At 43.7% G+C, this 18,065-nt stretch overlaps 1 protein-coding gene across 1 annotated transcript in view; it reads left to right on the top strand.

Annotated features, from left to right (window-relative positions):
* The window catches only part of IP6K1 (inositol hexakisphosphate kinase 1), a 157,519-nt gene extending 139,892 nt beyond the window's left edge, over positions 1-17,627 (top strand). Inside the window, exon 6 of the mRNA XM_030205291.1 lies at positions 13,180-17,627. Coding sequence (XP_030061151.1) covers positions 13,180-13,656 — 477 coding nt within the window. The 3' untranslated portion in view covers positions 13,657-17,627. The remainder of the gene's footprint in view (positions 1-13,179) is intronic.
* Positions 17,628-18,065: the final 438 nt, after the last annotated feature.

Here is an 18,065-nt window from a genome sequence, read left to right on the forward strand (position 1 = left end):
AAAATGGTATCAGCATTTCATCTCAGCCAAACTTTGGAGCTTCCCTCCTTTCGCAGAGAGGATGACGAGACTTAGTATTCTTCCTTGAAGCCTTTTGATGTGTGTAAAGTCCTCATTAGACATCTGGAAGTCACAAATGAGTTCGCAAATTGGACAGACTGTGCTTTTTGGTAAACAGAGGCTTGACCTCATGGCTTCCAAGCCCACAATTGCTAGATGGGCTGAAGGAGACTATAGCGTCAGCTTATTTGCTTGCAGGGAAGCAGGCTCCTCAGGCCTTGCAGGCTCATTTTATGAGGCATATAGCGACATCCTGGGTGGAGACTACCTTACTGTCTGTGGCGGATATTTACAAGGCAGTGATGTGATCAATGCTGCATACCTTTGCCAAGTACTACATGTTGGACATTGCAGTGCGCTCAGAATCCAGTTGTGGGGCTTTAGCCCTCAGGATGGTAGCAACCAGAATTTTACCTGCACCAGGGATTCTTCCATTATGTAGCTTCCCATTATTCCATAATCTGTAGGCCATTCAAATACAGGTTATGGAATAATGGGAAGCTACATAATGGAAGGATAAATTTAGGTCTTACCTCATAATTTTCTTTTCCATTATTTCTTCCCACTATTTCAGAGGCCCTCCTGAACTTCCTGAAATTAGCCGGTGCATAGTAGTGGGTCAAATAATGACTGTCACCTTGCATAGTGCTACCTGCACATCTCTTGCTCTCTACAGGTTTTCCAGAGGTGAGAGAAGTGTCACATGTTTGCTGTAGGGCTGCAGTTTGATTAAAATTTTTGATCGCGAGTAATCGTACAATTAAAAAAATGTTAATCATGCAATTAAAAGTGGGGCATAACCAGCAGTCTGTTGGGGGGGCACAGGGATGGACTTGGGAGGGGGCATACATCTCCTCTCCCCCTACTAGATATAATAAATAATAATTAAAAAATTGTATTTGTAACCCACATTTTTTCCTGGAGGAAAAAAGTCCATAGTCTGCTATTGAGACAGACATGGGGAAGCAACTGCTTGCCCTGGGATTGGTAGCATGGAATGTTGCTGCTAATTGGTTTTCTATCGGGTACTTGTGACCTGGCTTGGCCCCTGTTTGGGAAACAGGATACTGGTTTAGATGGGACTGTTGGTCTGACCTAGTATGGCTACTCTTATGTTCTTATTATCTAAAAATTTTAGACAAGGAATAAAAGTACATATAAATTAAAATAACATTACAGGTCATACAGCATGAAGCATAGTAACACAACAATATAACAGGACCACTGATTTTCATTGTATAATAGCAAAACCAAAAACGATCATTATTCTAATGACCCATATACTTGAATAAACATATGGGTTTTCAGGTCTTTCTTAAACTGAGCAACATTTCTATGCAGACAAAGCTCAGCAGGTAGTGCATTCCAGAACTTTGGGCCTTTAATATAGAAAATGAAAGATTTATGCTCTTCTAGATGCACCTGCTGAAATGATGGAAGCTCAAGTAACAGTTTTGTGAAGATCTCAGAACGTCAGGGTTGATAGTGGAGCTGAGTATCGGGGAAACAACTATTCAATACCTTAAAAAATGGGACCAAAATTTTTAAATTCAGTATAGAATTTTATAGGAAGCCAGTGACTGTCCTTCCCCATGTTTAAACTTGTACAGCGCTGCGTAACCCTGGCAGCACTATAGAAATGCTAAGTAGTAGTAGTAGTACTGTAGAGACTTCATGACTAGAAATATGATCATAACATGACGTTCCAGTCAATCTAATTCAAGGGCATTAATGTACAAGAAGTGAGCCTTTTTCAAATGAAGGAGGACTCCGGAATTAGGGGGCATAGAATGAAGTTAAGAGGAAATAGGCTTAGGAGGACTCTAAGAAAGTATTTGTTCACAGAAAGGGTGGTGGAATTGTGGAATGGCCTCCCGGTGGTGGTCGTGGAGAATGAGGACTGTCAGAATTTAAGAAAGCGTAGGATTCATTAGGAAAAGGAAGAATTAGTGGTTACGGAGGATGGGCCGACTGGATGGGCCATTTGGCCTTTTATCTGCTGTCATGTTTCTATGTTTATCTGCAATAACTCTTGCTATAGAGTTCTGAGTAACTTGTAAAGCCCTTAATAAACTACTCACAATGCCTATAAGGTCATTGCAATAGTCCATAAAGGGACGGACTATTGATTGAAGTACCTTGTGGAAATTATGATCTGTAACAAAGTGTTGTATACATCTAACTATTTTAAGTTTGTAAAACACCTTTGTAATCATATTCTGGACTTTTCTTCATTGATAATGCAGAGTGAAGTTGAACTCTCAAATTTCTGAATTCTGTTAGTATTGGGATTTCATCTGAGTTCATTTTGAATGCAGTGAGAAAATTAATATCAGTAAAACTTGAAAACAAAAAAATCTGGGTTTTTGAAATGTTTAATTTTTCGATTTCCTTCCATCCACTGGGTGGTTTTCATAAGACACAATTGTTTTGCAAAAGTGTCTTCAAAAGAGATCTCAACTTGTAATAAAAACTGAATGTCATCGGTATACAAGTTATATTGTACTCTGAGACATCTCAACATGCAAAGTGATTATAAGAAAAAGATTAAAAAGCACTGCAGACAAACAGGATCCCTGAAGGACGCCAGTTGAATAAGCAGCAAACTCAGATTTCTCAGTCATTAAATACACAGAACATTCTGTCGGGTAAGAAGGAATGAAACCAACACAGTACAGTACCAGTCAATCCAATTGATTTTAAACGGTTCAATAAGATGTCATGGTTGATGGTGTCAGAAGCTGCGGAGACTTCTAAAATAATAAAGTAATCAACTATACCCAGAGGCAAATGCACAGTACAAATAGTGAAATATCTGTTCTGAATTATGAAGCGTTTATCATACTCATTCAGTTTTGCAGCAACAAATTTAAATCCAAATATTCTTTAAAAAAAAAAAAAAAAAGACTACTACTCCTCTACCTGCCTATAACGACAAGCCCATTCCCGTTTAAATCCATGAGGACTACATTGCCAAACCACAACCAGGATTCAGACACTCGCACAGTATAATATCATACCCAATCTACACTCAGCATATCATAAATTATTGATGTCTTATTCATAACAGATCAAGCGTTAATATATCCAGCTTTCAGGGTACACTTGTTCAAACCACCTTTCCCAATTAACTATACTTGCTTCAAACAATCGGTAACCCCCACTATATCTCGCTTACAATTCCTGACAGATATTAACAACCCATACCTCCCTCCCTCCATTACCACCTCAATATCTAACATAACAGATTAGCAGCTGTCTTTCCAAGATCTCCCTATGTCCCCGAAAAGTCTGCTCAAAGGGGAGTGCTAGGAGCACCCAGCTCTTTAGTTGCGCTCCTTTGTCAAGCAGCAAATGTGGCACATGATTCTCCCGCACTTGCTGTCAGTTTCACTTCGTACCTGCGTGATGTCACTCAAAGGGCTGGGCAAGCTCTAGTCCCGAATCAAGCCGGACAATCCTGTCAGGCATGGAGGTGTTCCTAAGACGCTAACCCAGGGAAGCACCAGCACAGCAGGCAATGAATAGTGGTACAAGTGCAAAGATAGCTGTACTCTTGCCTCCAGTACCAGCTTGGTCCTTTTTACCTCGACCTCAAGAATAAACAAGCCCACATCATGGAAAAGAGGGAGCATAGAGAAAAGAAAAAAAAATACAAAAAAAGAAATCTTTACTAGGGCTAGAAAATTTGTCTCCAGTACTGTCCAGTCAGTAAAACACAACTCTTTACATCCCATTAGCTTGAGGGAGTCCCAAAATACAAAACTATTTTCAACATATGTGATACATTTGCAAGGAAAATTCAAGAAATAAGTTGCTCCCATGACCCTCATTCTAAAGCTTCCTTTTCATTGAAGGAGGCCTGTCTGTTGTGCATTTATTTCTTGAAGTGGATGTGAAGTTGTCGTGTCTCCTCCTTTTCATTCAGGGTATACAAGTTTAGACAGCTGAGTTTATCGGTGTGTGCTTTATAGTGTAAATCAGTGGTACCAAACCTCTCCTTTGGTTGGGGGGCAGTCTATTTTGGTTTTCAGGATATTCACAGTGAATATACATGATATAAATTTGTATACACTCCAGGTTTGCCCTGTACTTATTCATTGTAGATACTGCAGACATCCTGTATGCCTGGGTGCCCTGGGGAACCACTGGTGTAAGTCAACTACCACTTTAGTAGCTGCCATTTGACCCAGCTCTATCCCATACATAGAAAGAAGACGTCCCAGATAAGGAGAAATCTTGCAGCTGGTTACACTCTGGCTGCAAGTGGGATATACTTTTTACAGTATAATAACTTGGCAGACTGAATAGGTGAATTTGTTTTATTCTGCCATCAGCCAGTGGATTACTATTTTATTGCCCTTTAAGAAAATAAATAGCCAACTTAGTGGTATTGAGAAGAGTCTGTAATGCACATTCAGAAAGCCCATCTGGATTATGGGCTTCAGGGAGACAAGAGTGGTGGTACAGAGAAGAGACGCAGGCTAGCACGCACAATATGTCACCCCCACGTAAAGTTACCAGACATAGAGCTAATGAGTAGAGAATGTGGTAAAGGCGGTTAGCTTAGCGGAGTTTAGGAAAGGTTTCGACAGCTTCCTAAAGAAAAAGTTTATGGACCATTATTAAATGGACTTGGGGAAAATCCACTGTTTCTGGGATAAGCAGAATGGAATGTTTTGTACTTTTTTGGGATCTTGCCAGGTATTTGTGACCTGGATTGGCCACTGTTGAAAACAGGATGCTGGGCTTGATGGACCTTTGGTCTTTCCCAGTATGGCAATACTTATGTACTATCATTAGTACCAGGTATTTCTGCTGAATTTAACAAAAATTGTATGTGTGTTTATATGATGTAGCTCTCTTCTCTTTAGAACAAAAGTAAAGACACAACTTTTTCTAATCAATATTTTGGTTCACTTGTGGCATTGTGGATTGCTGTAATTTTTCAGTGCTAGGGTGAGTTGTAGGACAGATTTTTGGAGGGGTAGTCTTTGTTAGGGTTTTGACAGTATATTGAATGGGTAGTAGGGGGTTAAAGGATAGGGGACTTAAGGATGTGTTATGGCTGTATCTGATGAGTGTGTGGTTTATGTTGTGCTGTCTGTTTTTGTTTTAGTATTTTTTTAAATCTGGTTTTATATATTATATATTTTGTTTGAAATTTTGTACACCATTAGAGATTCTGGGAATCATAGGAGCCAACTTTTCAAAATTATTGGGGGTGCTAAGCCCAATGAAAATAACCCCTCCCTGGACACATACAAGGAATTTTCTCATTCCTCAGCAATCCTCCAGACCGTTCAAGACGCTTGGGTTATGCACTCCTACCAGCAGAGGGAGACTGAGAACACTAAAAGTTCTTATACAAGTAGCCTGTGCAGACCTTCTGCTAACCAGTATTTTCTCAGCAAAGGTAAGATGTGTGCAGCCTGTGCAGTGTACTCAGTCTGGTAAGTCCGTTTGGGGTTTCTAGGTTGGGTTGTAAATGTTAGAGAACCCACACTTGGATCTCTATTACGGGGTGTAAGTCCTAAGTGGCTTCTTATTCCCTGTGGGGTGTCACACCCGGGTGGCCGGGTCCCTCCCCCTGTGCTCTTCCTCTGGAGGACTGCTTGACCTCGGCTACAGACCAAGTTCTGTACCCTTGAGGCATTTAGGCATCAGCAATGAGGTTTAAAAATAAACGTTTTTAAAAGGCGGCTATTTTGGTCGTTCTTGTGGCAGTCCAGAGATAAAACGTCTTCAAGGGCATTCTTGCCTTAGGCGGTTTTGCCTATTAGTCTGTCAGAGCACAAAGCAACTGTTTGTTTTTATTGTGTTTGCAGCCATTATGTCTAAGCTGGCGAGGTGTCGGTTTTGCGCGAAGCGTGGCGTTGAAGTGATAGATGGCCAATGTAAATTTTGTGGGGAGCCTACGTTGTCAGCGCTCTTGCCCCCAGTGCTTTCCCCTGAGTCGGCGGAGGTGTTGGGCGGTGATTTGACCGTACATTCCGGGCCGGCAACGGCGGGGCCGGTTTTAGCGGGAAACGTGGCCATTTTGGCTGCGCATCCCAGGTCGGCCTCGACGGAGCCATTTTTGGCGGGAAGCGCGGCCCTTTTGGCCGCGAATTCCGTACCGGCGCCGGAGGACCTGTGTGTGGTGGGAAGCGCGCTTAGTTTAACCACGGATCACGCTATGGACCTGCCGCCTCGGGAGCGAGAGGGGTCCGTCGCGGAGACTGCAGGTCGTGTTGGGGCTTCAGCAGCGTCGGGGGGGGGGGGGTCTGGTTTCCCCCCTGAGTTTGTTTGGTCTCTGTATAATGCCTGGAGAGCTGGTCCCTCTCAGGCTGTTTTGTTCCGTGGAGGCTGCTAGCTCAGTGGGAGTTAAGCGCCTGCGGGTGGATATTTCGGAGCGTATGGAGATACTTTCTCTGCCTGGGTCAGAGGTTTGGGGTGACCTAGGAGAGGAGGATCTCTTAGAGGAGTCTGAGGGTCAGGATGGGCTAAGGCCTGGGGAAGATTCTTCAGTGGTTCGCATTTTTCATAAGGAGGAGTTGTTAGAGCTCATTGATCAGGTGATCTCTACTTTGAAGTTTGCTCCGGCGGCCACTCCCTCTGCGGAGGGACCCCAGGTAGATCCCTTGGTTAAGAGGATTCGGAGAGCCTCCCGTTCCTTCCTTTCCCATGAATTCAAACGTTAGAGACATGGTTTTTCAGGAATGGTCCGTGCCAAAGGCTGCTTGTAAGGTGTCTAGGGCTATGGCGCGGCTGTATCCCTTGCCTCCGGAAGATTTGGCCCTGCTGAAACCACCTACTGTGGATGCGGTGGTTACGGCGGTTACTAAGGCTACGACCATTCCGGTGGATGGCGATACAGCCTTATAGGATCCTCAGGAGAGGAAGCTAGAGTCCTTTCTGAAGCGCAGCTTTGATTTGTCGGCTTTGGCCTTGCAAGCCTCTATGTGTGGGGGCTTGGTAGTCAGAGCTTGTTTCCGTTGGGCGGAAAAGCTCTTGGATGAGCCTGCGTTAGATAGGACTGGTTTGGTTCAGGACCTGGCCAGATTGGAGATGGGGGTCTTCGTTTTTGGCGGACACCCTTTATGATTTGCTAAGGGCTTCGGCTAAGAATATGGCTCTGGCGGTGACGGCTCACAGGGCTCTTTGGCTTAGGGGCTGGGTGGCAGATGCGTCCTCTAAAGCAAAATTGTGTTCTCTACCTTTCAAAGGTTCTATGTTGATTGGAGAGGACTTGGATAAACTGATGAGTGGTCTTGGGGATACCAAGGTCTCAAGGTTGCCAGAGTTATGGCCTAAGGCGGCTAGTCGAGGTGGTTCGGCTAGAGGTCGGTTTAAGGACGCGGGGCGGTACAGGCCGGGCAGATTTGTATCTCCTTCTAAAAGCCGGTTTTTCCAGCAGACGCAGTCCTTTCGAGGGGGAGGTTGGGACTCCTCCGGAGGTGCCGGAAATGGAAGTCCTCCTTATGAAGGTGTGTGGGTCCAGCCTCTGGTGAAGGTCGGGGCACGCTTCATCTGTTTTATCAGGGGTGGACCCAAATTACTTCAGATCAGTGGGTGCTGGAGGTCGTGACGGTTATGCGCTTGAGTTAAAGCACCCACTGCCAGATCTGTTTTTTCCCTCTCCTTGTCACTCTCGAGTCAAGTTAAAGGCTATTCAAGAGACTCTGGGTCGCTTAATCCAGTTGGGAGCTGTGGTACCCGTTCCTCGGCACGAGCAGGGAATGGGGTTGTTATTCCATTTACTTTGTGGTGCCGAAGAAGGAGGACCAGTTTCAACCCATTTTAGATCTCAAAAGGGTCAATGGGGCGGGGTGCTCAAGGTGCCATCCTTCCACATAGAGACTCTGCGCTCGGTCATAGTGGCGGTTCGTCAGGGAGAATTTCTCACGTCACTGGATCTCACGGAAGCGTATCTGTATGTGCCGATTTGCGAGGCCCATCAGCGTTTCCTTCGTTTTGCTGTTTTAGGGAGGCAATTTCAGTTCTGTACTCTGCCTTTTGGTCTGGCAATGGCTCCACGCACCTTCTCCAAGATAATGGTGGTGGTAGCAGCGGCTTTGCGGAGGCAGGTAATTCTGGTGCATCCGTATCTGGACGACTGGTTGATCCGGGCGAAGTCTCGGGCTCACAGTGTTGCGGTGACGGCTCAGGTGGTCGCGTTTCTGGAATCGCTCGGATGGATAGTGAATGTAGTCAAAAGTCAGTTGATCCCATCGCAGAGTCTGGAGTACTTGGGAGTGCGGTTCGACACGGCAGTGGGTCGTGTTTTTCTGCTGGATTCTCGGATCGCCTCTCTTCAGCCGCAGGTCCGGCTGTTAATGTCCGTTCAGAGTCCGACGGTTCGAATGTACCTTCAGGTTCTGGGCCTCATGGCAGCGGCAATAGAGGTAGTACCATGGGACAGGGCGCGTATGCGTCAGCTTCAGGCAGCTCTGTTGTCCCGGTGGTCTCCCCAGGTTGCGGTTGCCATTGAGGGGAGCTCCTCGGTGCAGTCTTCAGTGGTGGCTGTGCTCGGCCCATCTGAAAAAGGGCATGCCGTTGGAACCTCCTTAGTGGGTGATTCTGGTAATGGATGCCAGTCTGCTGGGCTGGGGAGCTCAGTTTCTCGGTCGGTCCGCACAGGGGCGGTGGTCGACAGAGGAAGCTCAGTGCTCTATCAACTGGTTGGAGACGAGGGCGATTCGGCAAGCTCTGTTGGTGTTTTGCTCAAGTGTGGTCGGAAAGGCGGTAAGAGTCATCCGACAACGCGACAGCAGTAGCGTATGTCAACCAGCAGGGCAATACAAAGAGTCCGCGGTTGGCAATCGAGACGGCATTGCTCATGAGTTGGACGGAAAGGCATCTAGTGCAGATTTCGGCAGCACACGTGACAGGTGGACAACGTGAACGTGGATTTTCTAAGCAGACATGTTGGACCCCGGAGATTGGTCTCTGCACCGCTCGGTGTTCGACCAGATAGTTCTAAAGTGGGGAATGCCAGTAGTGGATCTCATGGTGTCGGCACAATGCTCAGGTTCCTCGGTATTTCAGTCGGCGTCGGGATCCGCAAGCGGAAGGGATCGATGCGTTGGTGCTTCCGTGGCCTCAGCAGGTGTTGCTGTACGTGTTTCCCCCATGGTCCTTGATAGGTTGAGTCCAACAGAGGGTAGAATGTCATGCGGGTCCGGTGTTGTTGGTGGCTCCAAATTGGCCGCGTCGGCCGTGGTTCGGGGATCTGATGTGCTTGTTAGAAGGCGAGCCTCTGCGGCTGGGGGGGCTCGGTGCTGTTGTGTCAGGGTCCAATTGTCATGCCGGATCCGGTTCGGTTCTCTCTTACGGTGTGGCCCTTGAGAGGGAACGGTTGAGAAGGAAAGGGTTTTCCCCTCAGGTGATTCAGACGATGCTGCAGTCTCGCAAACGTTCGACGTCTTTGGCCTATGTGCGTGTGTGGCGCATATTTGAAGATTGGTGTGGTGACCGGGCGTGTGTCCCTTCAACAGCTTCTGTGTCGTGCATTTTAGATTTCTTGCAGGATGGTTTTGAGAAGGGCCTTTCATTGTCATCTTTGAAGGTGGCGTGTTTTGGGGGTAAGGTGCAGGGCAGGTCGGTTGCGTCTTCCCCGGATGTGGTCCGTTTTTTGAGGGGGGTGAAGTTGCTTTGTCCTCCTCAGCGGCCGGTAGTTCCTCAGTGGCATCTTAATATCGTTCTCCTTTTGAGCCCTTGGAGTCTTGTTCGATAAAAGACCTTACTATGAAGGTGGTCTTTTTGGTAGCTATATCGTCAGCTCGCAGGATTTCGGAACTTCAAGCTCTTTCATGTAGGCCTCCTTTTCTGTGGTTTTCTAAGGAAAAGGTTTCGCTGTGTCCAGTCCCTTCATTTTTGCCTAAGGTGGTATCCTCCTTTCATGTCAATCAGGTGATTTCGTTGCCAGTCTTGGGGGACCGGACGGGGGATGCTTCTCAGCGTCGTTTGGCGAAATTGGATGTGCGCAGAGTGTTGAAGGTTTACTTGCGCAGGTCGGAGGAATTCAGGTCTTCGGACTGGTTATTTGGCCTACATGGGGGGGCCCAAGAATGGAGCGGCTGCTTCTAAGGCATCTATAGCTCGGTGGTTGAAGGATGCCATCTCTTCGGCTTACGTATTGCATGGCCATATGGTGCCGGTGGGGCTCAAGGCACATTCTACTAGGGGGATGGCGGCTTCTTGGGCAGAGAGTAGTTTTGTTCCACCGGTGGACATTTGTAGAGCGGCGGTGTGGTCCTCCCTGCATTCTTTTGTCAAACATTACAGAGTGGATTTACAGGCAAGGGAGGATGCCAGTTTTGGAGCTGCAGTCCTGTCCTCTGGGCTTCGCAGGTCCCACCCTTAGTTGTGTTTACTGCTTTGGTACGTCCTAAGCATCTTGAACGGCCTGGAGGATTGCTGAGGAAGGTGAAATTAGGCCTTACATGCTAATTTTCTTTCCTCTAAATCCTCCAGACCGTTCAAGAGCCCATCCAGTGTATCGGACAGTTCAGGATGATATTTTCTTTAGACTTCAGTTGCTGATATTTCTAGTAGCTCCTGTGATTTGGGTCCTGGAGTTTTACTAAGGGCAGTTTGTGCCCATCTGCAGTTGAATTCCCCTGTCTTAAGGGGAAGGGATCTGAGTGTGGATTCAGTGGTTTTGTTTAGGTGGAGGTGTTTTGTTCCTCTGCTTTGTTACTGTTTTACTGGTTAGTAGAAGGTCTGCACAGTCTACTTGTATAAGAAGTTTTAGTGTTCTCAGTCTTCCTCTGCTGGTAGGAGTGCATAACCCAAGCGTCTTGAACGGTCTGGAGGATCTAAAGGAAAGAAAATTAGCAGGTAAGGCCTAATTTCACCATATTGGGGGTGCTCAAGCACACAGAGTCGGCTCCAATGCTGGGAATGTGGAAGATAAGGGTGTTTTTTAAATTTTAAGTGATTGCCTTTTCATGCTCTCTCTCGATCCTCTAAACCTCCCACTGAGAAAGCCATGGTTATGTTATTAGTAAGATAATATGTATAAAACTATTCTGCTAGCCACAGTTGTTATAACCAATTCCTTAAAGTGGTGCGTCTCCTTCACTGTGCTTATGCTATTCAGACCCAAATTAGAGCATTTATATAGTAAAATAAACCTCAGAGAAAAAAAAATCTCTTGACTTTGTGGCCTTTCCTCTATCCCTTCACATAACCCTCCCCTCCCACCCCAAGCCATCCATTGTCCTCTCTATTCATCTCCTTACCTTGATGTTCCCCTACACACTTCTTTCTCCCTTGTGATCATCCTCTCCACCTCTCCCATCTTTTATTTCATCCTTGTAGCTTTTTATGCCCCCTTATTCCTTATTTCAGTTTTTGTTGCTCCCCTTTACCCCTATGCTTCTGCTCACTACATTGTGCCCATTTTGTGGTCCTGTCCCTTTTCTTCATCGCTGTCTCCACTTCCCTTGCTTTTCATTGACTCTTCTCTATATCTAGCCTCCCTTGTGGCTCCCCTCTGCCAGGGGTGGTTTAGAATGTCAGTGCCCATATGCACTGTGAAGGGGGGAGTACCTTCAAAGAGCCCCTGCCCTAGGACAGGGCAATCACAGATCTGTGAGCTACCGTGTATGTACAGACCCTGTGAGGATCCCTTCTACTTCTGCATAAGTTCCTTGATACCAAGAAAAATCACACAACGTATAGGGAAGGAGAGAGAAAAACTCCCCAATTGTTCCTCATACCAGGATTCTTTGTTATGCAATAATATCCCCATGGTTTACTGTATGATACAGGAGCATATATGAGCATGTATCTTTTTTTGTTTGATTTCCTACCTTTTCTAAACTAACCTCAAGACAAGTCATGTTACCTATGCAAAAGGTATTTCTCTGCTTAAGTGAACTTGCAGTCTGTATCTGACACAATGTACGGTGAAGTGAATTGGCCAAAATCATACTGAGCATTGCTTAAAAAAATAGAATTTGAACCCTGATGTCTCTTGTTTTCTGCCAGATCCTTCAACTAGGCTTTGTGCTGATGTTTACTTCAGTTTCTGCTGCTGCTGCAGATACTGGTTGAACATCACAATCTGTGGCACATCTGGATGGTGTTGACACACCTCAGTGCCTTCAAAATTTGAATTGCAGGCAATTGTCTAAATCTTGACCTGTTCCACTGGCTCATCTTCATTCGCTCAGTCATTTAACAGTTGCTATTCATCTTATGTGAGGAGGAAAAAAGCCTCTGTATTCCCATTTCAGTACATACTTGTGTCTGTTAAACCGGGATTGAATCAGAGTGAAGCTAAATTGCAACTGCATGGGCGGCACTAAAGATTAGTGTTTGTCAAATGTGATGTGATTGCTGTTTTGTTCATTAAAGTTATGAGGTTTTTTTAGCCTATGAAGATTCCATGCCGGTTTAACAGACACAAGTATGTACTGAAACGGGAATACAGAGGCTTTTTTCCTCCTCACATAAGATGAATAGCAACTGTTAAATGATTGAGCCACTTTGGTTGGTAAAATTGTATTTGTTTCAAACGTAGTGGTATTGTCCTATTTTCGATTTAAGTTCGTCTTCATTCGCCCCAGGGTTGCCATCTGTTTAACATAAGAAACCTACTGTTTGTGATAAACAACCAATATATTGATTTTGCAAGGTATTAAGTACACCATTCTTTGTAGATGCATCAGAAGTTACTGAAAGTAGGAAGCAGGCCAAGCGAAAAGATAATGGTGAGATTAAAGAGGAAGGGAGAGACTTAAGGTAATTACTATCACCAGTGACTGTAACTAGCATAAGTAAGAGAAGAGGAGCCCATGAACTATTAGCTGTTACTTTCCTATACTTTCCTTTCCTAGTAAGGGGAAATAGGCAACAGGCAGCCCCTTTAGTTAGTTAAACTGCTATTGGCATGGGTAAAAAGCTTTTGAAGATTGTCTTAACTGTTTTGTTGCTTTTCTGTATATTCTTACTTTGTGTTGTGGATGGTATCACATTAAATATAGTTTGTACAAGAGATTGCTTGATGACCTTTGGAATAGTTCTAGTTAGTGTGTGAACCTCTAAATATTTTCACTGCAGGTTATGCTGTATGTAGAGATTTGGCTGTGGTTCTAAGTGTGATTCTGCATCTTCTCATTGGTTTAGGTTTTCCAGCTGGATTCAGGGCATTATCTGTGCCGCAACAAGTATTACGGTCGAGGACTTTCCATTGAGGGCTTCCGGCATGCACTTTACCAGTATCTGCACAATGGAGTGGACCTCCGCAGAGACCTGTTTCATCCTATTCTCAGCAAACTGCGCAGCTTGGTAGCTGTGCTGGAACGGCAGGCGTCCTATCGCTTCTACTCCAGTTCCCTACTCATCATCTACGATGGCATGGAGTGTGCCAGGGCAGAGCCACACACTAACCACAAAGACACTGGTCCTATGGACTCCTCACAGGATATGCCCAGTCCTCACCCTAGCCCCAAAGTGGATGTGCGGATGATTGACTTTGCACACAGCACATTTAAGGGCTTCCGGGATGATCCCACAGTGCATGATGGACCTGATAAGGGTTATATTTTTGGGCTGGAAAACCTTATTAACATTCTGGAAGAAATTTTTGTAGAGAACCAGTAGCAGTGGAAAAAGAGAGAGAGAAACATTTTCAATTTGTCCCTGATCCCAGGATTCCTTCTGTTATGCAGTAATGTCCCCATGCCTGACTGTATGACATAGGTTGGAGCACCTGCTTCTCTCTAACTGCTATAGAAGGAAAAACCATCCTTTCAAATGGGTTATGTTGCTGATTGGTATACACGAAAATGAAAAATATGTTTATTTTAGGATTGTAAAGAATTATGGCTTTCCTCCACCATATTTTGTTTACCTTGTGACTTTGCCTGTGGGGGATTGAGACTTGAGAGACAAGTGGCCTTGGGGACCTTGCACTCACTGTTCTCTGTATTGTTCTTTGATAACCAATTGTCCAACAGCAGCTTGGATTATAGAGCAGAGGAACGAGTACTGGGAAATAATAGCAAAGACAGCCTGAGTCTTACTGTTTGTGAGAAGTGAAGGCTTTGAACTGATGGCTTGGAAATTCTCTGCTTTGAGTATTTTTGCTCACACCTATCTAGAATGCCTTCCAGTACTTACAAGTCTCATAACTAGAAATAGCCACATCTTTGTAAATACATATGTATTATTCATATGTATATGGTTGAAAGATTTATTGACACAACTTTATGTGCACACACTGCCAACAGGACCATGACTGTTTTCCTCCTCTGATACATTGGCATCCTCTGCCTCCTTTGTGCTTGCAGCACCTCTGGAATGCCATGTCCATGCTAGGTATTTGGGCTTCTACCTAGCAATTTGTGCCCAATCAGCAATAGGTTGATAATGGAGAACAGGCAATGTATGCTGATGTGCTGAGTTCCAAGCCATTCTAAAATACAGGCACTACATTAGCATGTTAGCCTCTTAAATTGTGGCAGGGATATTTCCTTTAAGAGAGTGGCATTATAGTGCTGGGAAAGAATGATTGGTTTCTGCCACAGTGACACTGGTGTATGCTCCTTAGCAAATGTCTCTCTCAGATGTTTACCTATGAAGAATATCAAATAGCTCATCACTGCAGGCCATTTCAGTGTAAGGACAGTATATTTTGACCAGCAACACCTTACTGAATGTTATTTCTAAATTCTGCTTAGTCACATTCCTTATGTTTTGGGGAGCCTGGAAGATAGTAGAGAGGACATAATCCAGGCCGTACAAGCTAATGTAAAAGCATGATCTCCCTTCTACTAATGCAATTTATATGTCTACAGAAGGTAAGGGAGCATAAACATTTAGGGCATGATATCCTATAAAGTGGGACTCTAACTTCTCATTGTCTGCTTCTTGTTGCCATGCCATCTTCACAGTCTGCTCCACTTGACAGCATTAGCCTCTGATTTAGTTCAAGTGATAGCAGACCACCTGGACCAAAGACCAGCACTAAGTGTGCACTCTGGCTCTATAAAGATGTAACTAGGGGTATTACGGGTGTCAGATTGCCATTGCTATTTTTTTTAAAGGGTTGGAATATCTGGGAGTCCATGTTAATGACTATTTTATTTTATTATTGTAACTGGTGGAAATGGAGAACAGTGTTATATTGTTTCAGTCCTTAGCACTTTTCCTGATATCCAAGTGAATGTACCTACATTGAGGTTAAAGCCATTTGCCACCTATCCGCTTTGTGTGTATTCCAAAATAGCCTTGTCCTGTTTATGTATTCCTAGAAGGCCTGTATTATAGAGCTTCTATCATTTCAGAAAATGACAAAAAAAAGCTTTACATCACATCATATTTACAGTTTGGCTTTAATATAATTGTTTACTGTGTTGAACTTTCCACCAAAAAGTACTCTGGGGAAACAGTGTCTCTTCTCTTCTGCAGCTACAGTTTCTGCTTCTGAAGTCAGTGTCTTCCATTTATGACATCAGTCTTTTATGCAGATGATAGATTTCAAAAAGAGGGCAGTGTCATTGTGGAGAAGCAGAATTATCAGTTCTGTGTCTAAAATGTTGCAATATAAATGCGGTTTCTGTTGAGTAAGAAGAGAATTGCAAAAAACTACATAAAATAAAGGTGGCATTTCATTGAGAGAGAATTTTCCAAGGAATCTTCTGGACTGTAAAGGAAAAGCAGGCATATTTTTTAAAAATTTGCTTCACCCTTTCCCAAAGCAATGAGCTTCACTTAGTGGCCAGTGTACAAGAAAATACCATTGCCTGTTCCCCTTGCTGTCTTATATATATTTTTTTCACTATTAGTGTTTTTTTGCCAGAAGTTTTGAATTAAAGGAGGATCATGGTGTAGCCAGTATACTTTCCATGTGTTTACAATACATGATGCATATTGAAGAAACAAAATGAAGTGAACTTATTTCCACCCCTTAACGAGAGTTCTTTGATGGTCTTTAACTCAAATACTGGCCTACTTATGGAAGGGCTTAAGTGAGTAGAGGCCAAAATAATGATAGGACAAATATACAAATAATGGAAGCATTGATGACATGACTGGCCTATTCTTGAAATACGCATTGGAACTGAAGTGATTTAAACACACACACACACCCCAGGCCTACCTTAACAGTCCCTGGTTATCTGGTGTAAGAAGGGCAGCAGCAGTCTTCACTCTCTTGCCTGTGGTGGCTCTGAGTTTAAAATGGCTGCCACAACTTCTACTGGTTGTGCTAGTTAAGTGCTGCTAAATATTGGCAGATAGCTGAGCACAGGCAATTTAACTGGGCAGGATCCTCTTCTGCCTGGTTAAATCACTTTGAATATTGGTCCCAATGTGTACTTCAAAAATAGGCCAGTTCATATGACCAGTGCTTCGATTGTATATTTGCCCTGATATCCCACTTGACCTGGCATTGAATAACCAGGTCTAATTTAGCCGGCAACAGAGTAAGCAAGGGTGGGGGGGGGGGGGGGGGGAGCTCACAACCGCTGGCTGAATTTTCCCCTAATGTGTGTAATTCTGTGTCTGCACTTTCTTCCTATAGGCTACTAAACTTGTCAATTGTCATCAGATATTCCAAAGTATAAATTATTTGTGTTTTGATGAGACTGCAGGTAATTTTTACAAAATCATTTTTTTCAATTATAATAAACTTCCGTAATAACATTATCAAGTATACACTAGCACAAAAACACACCTTAAATACACACTGAAACACATCCCATATAACCATGTGTTAAAAATTACTTATCTTTTTTACTTTGCTGGAATCCATTTGTCTTTCTCAAAGTCCAAATATTAAATCCTTCAATCCAACGCTTTGAGAGAGAGAGATTCCAGCAAAGCATGTATAAAAGATAAGTTTCATTTTTAACACATGGCTATGTGGGATGTGTTACACTGTGTTACTTTAGGGGTGTTTTGTGTTAGTTTATACTTCATAAATTATTATGGAAGTTTATTTTGATTGAACAAAATTATTTTGTAAAAATTACCTAGAGAGTCATCAAAACACAAATATTTATAATTATGTGTCAGGAGAGACCAGCCTTTGTTGTTTTAACAAGGTTTTAACAAAGTGAAATGACCATAGATGAAACTGAAGTTGGTACATGAGTATTGGAATTGAATTACTTCAGGTTAAGCCAGTCTTGGTTGTAAATCCATTTTCCTCACGTAGAGTTGTCAGTTGCTTGTTATCAAGGAAATCAGAACTCCAGTTCTCTGCTACAGTGAGGCTCAGTTGATCATCGGTGTTCTGCAACCCTCTGACAATCTTGCTCATAAGTAAAGATCCTACAATTGTTTTGTACTTATTGATAAGGCAGCGGTCATTAACAAGTATTGATAAGTATTGTACAATAACATGTCAGGGTTGCCACTTGAACAAAGTCAGCTATGATATGCCGTTCCAGTTCTGGTTTTATTTTGCTCTGTTGAGTGTGTAGAATTCTGGTTCTGCTTTTCTTAGAATATGGAAATACAAGTCTGTAGATGCAATGGTAAAAAAACTGATTCTGATTCAGTCTGTCAGGATTAAAATCACAAATGTACAAAGTGTACTTGTGCCCAATAAAAAGTCTGGCAACCTCCATCAAGTACTATTTGTTTTCTGGCTCACATATGGCTCCAGATAGCCTTTGCGAAGGCAGAGAAGGAAAGAATCATTCCTTAGCATCCATACCATACAGCTCAGAATTTGTGAGTTGTGCCCAGCAGCCAGCAGATGCAATACAATTGGCATTTCTATTCCTGCAATTACCACTCAGTGTTCTAGTAACTAGGCGTTCCTAGGAAAATACTTTTCAGGTAAATATTGAATTTTAACAAACATTTTACAAATGGTCCAAAAAGGTAAGGTTTAAGCACTTTTCTGAATTATTTTTTTTTTTTAATTTATTTATTGCATTTGTATCCCACATTTTCCCACCTATTTGCAGGCTCAATGTGGCTTACAGAGTTTTGTTATGACAGAGTCATTCCAGGTTATCAGATACAATTGGTAATGTACAAGGTTTAAGTAAGGGCAG

The sequence above is a fragment of the Microcaecilia unicolor genome, chromosome 6 (genome assembly GCF_901765095.1).
Source record: "Microcaecilia unicolor chromosome 6, aMicUni1.1, whole genome shotgun sequence".
Classification (NCBI taxonomy): Eukaryota; Metazoa; Chordata; class Amphibia; order Gymnophiona; family Siphonopidae; genus Microcaecilia; species Microcaecilia unicolor.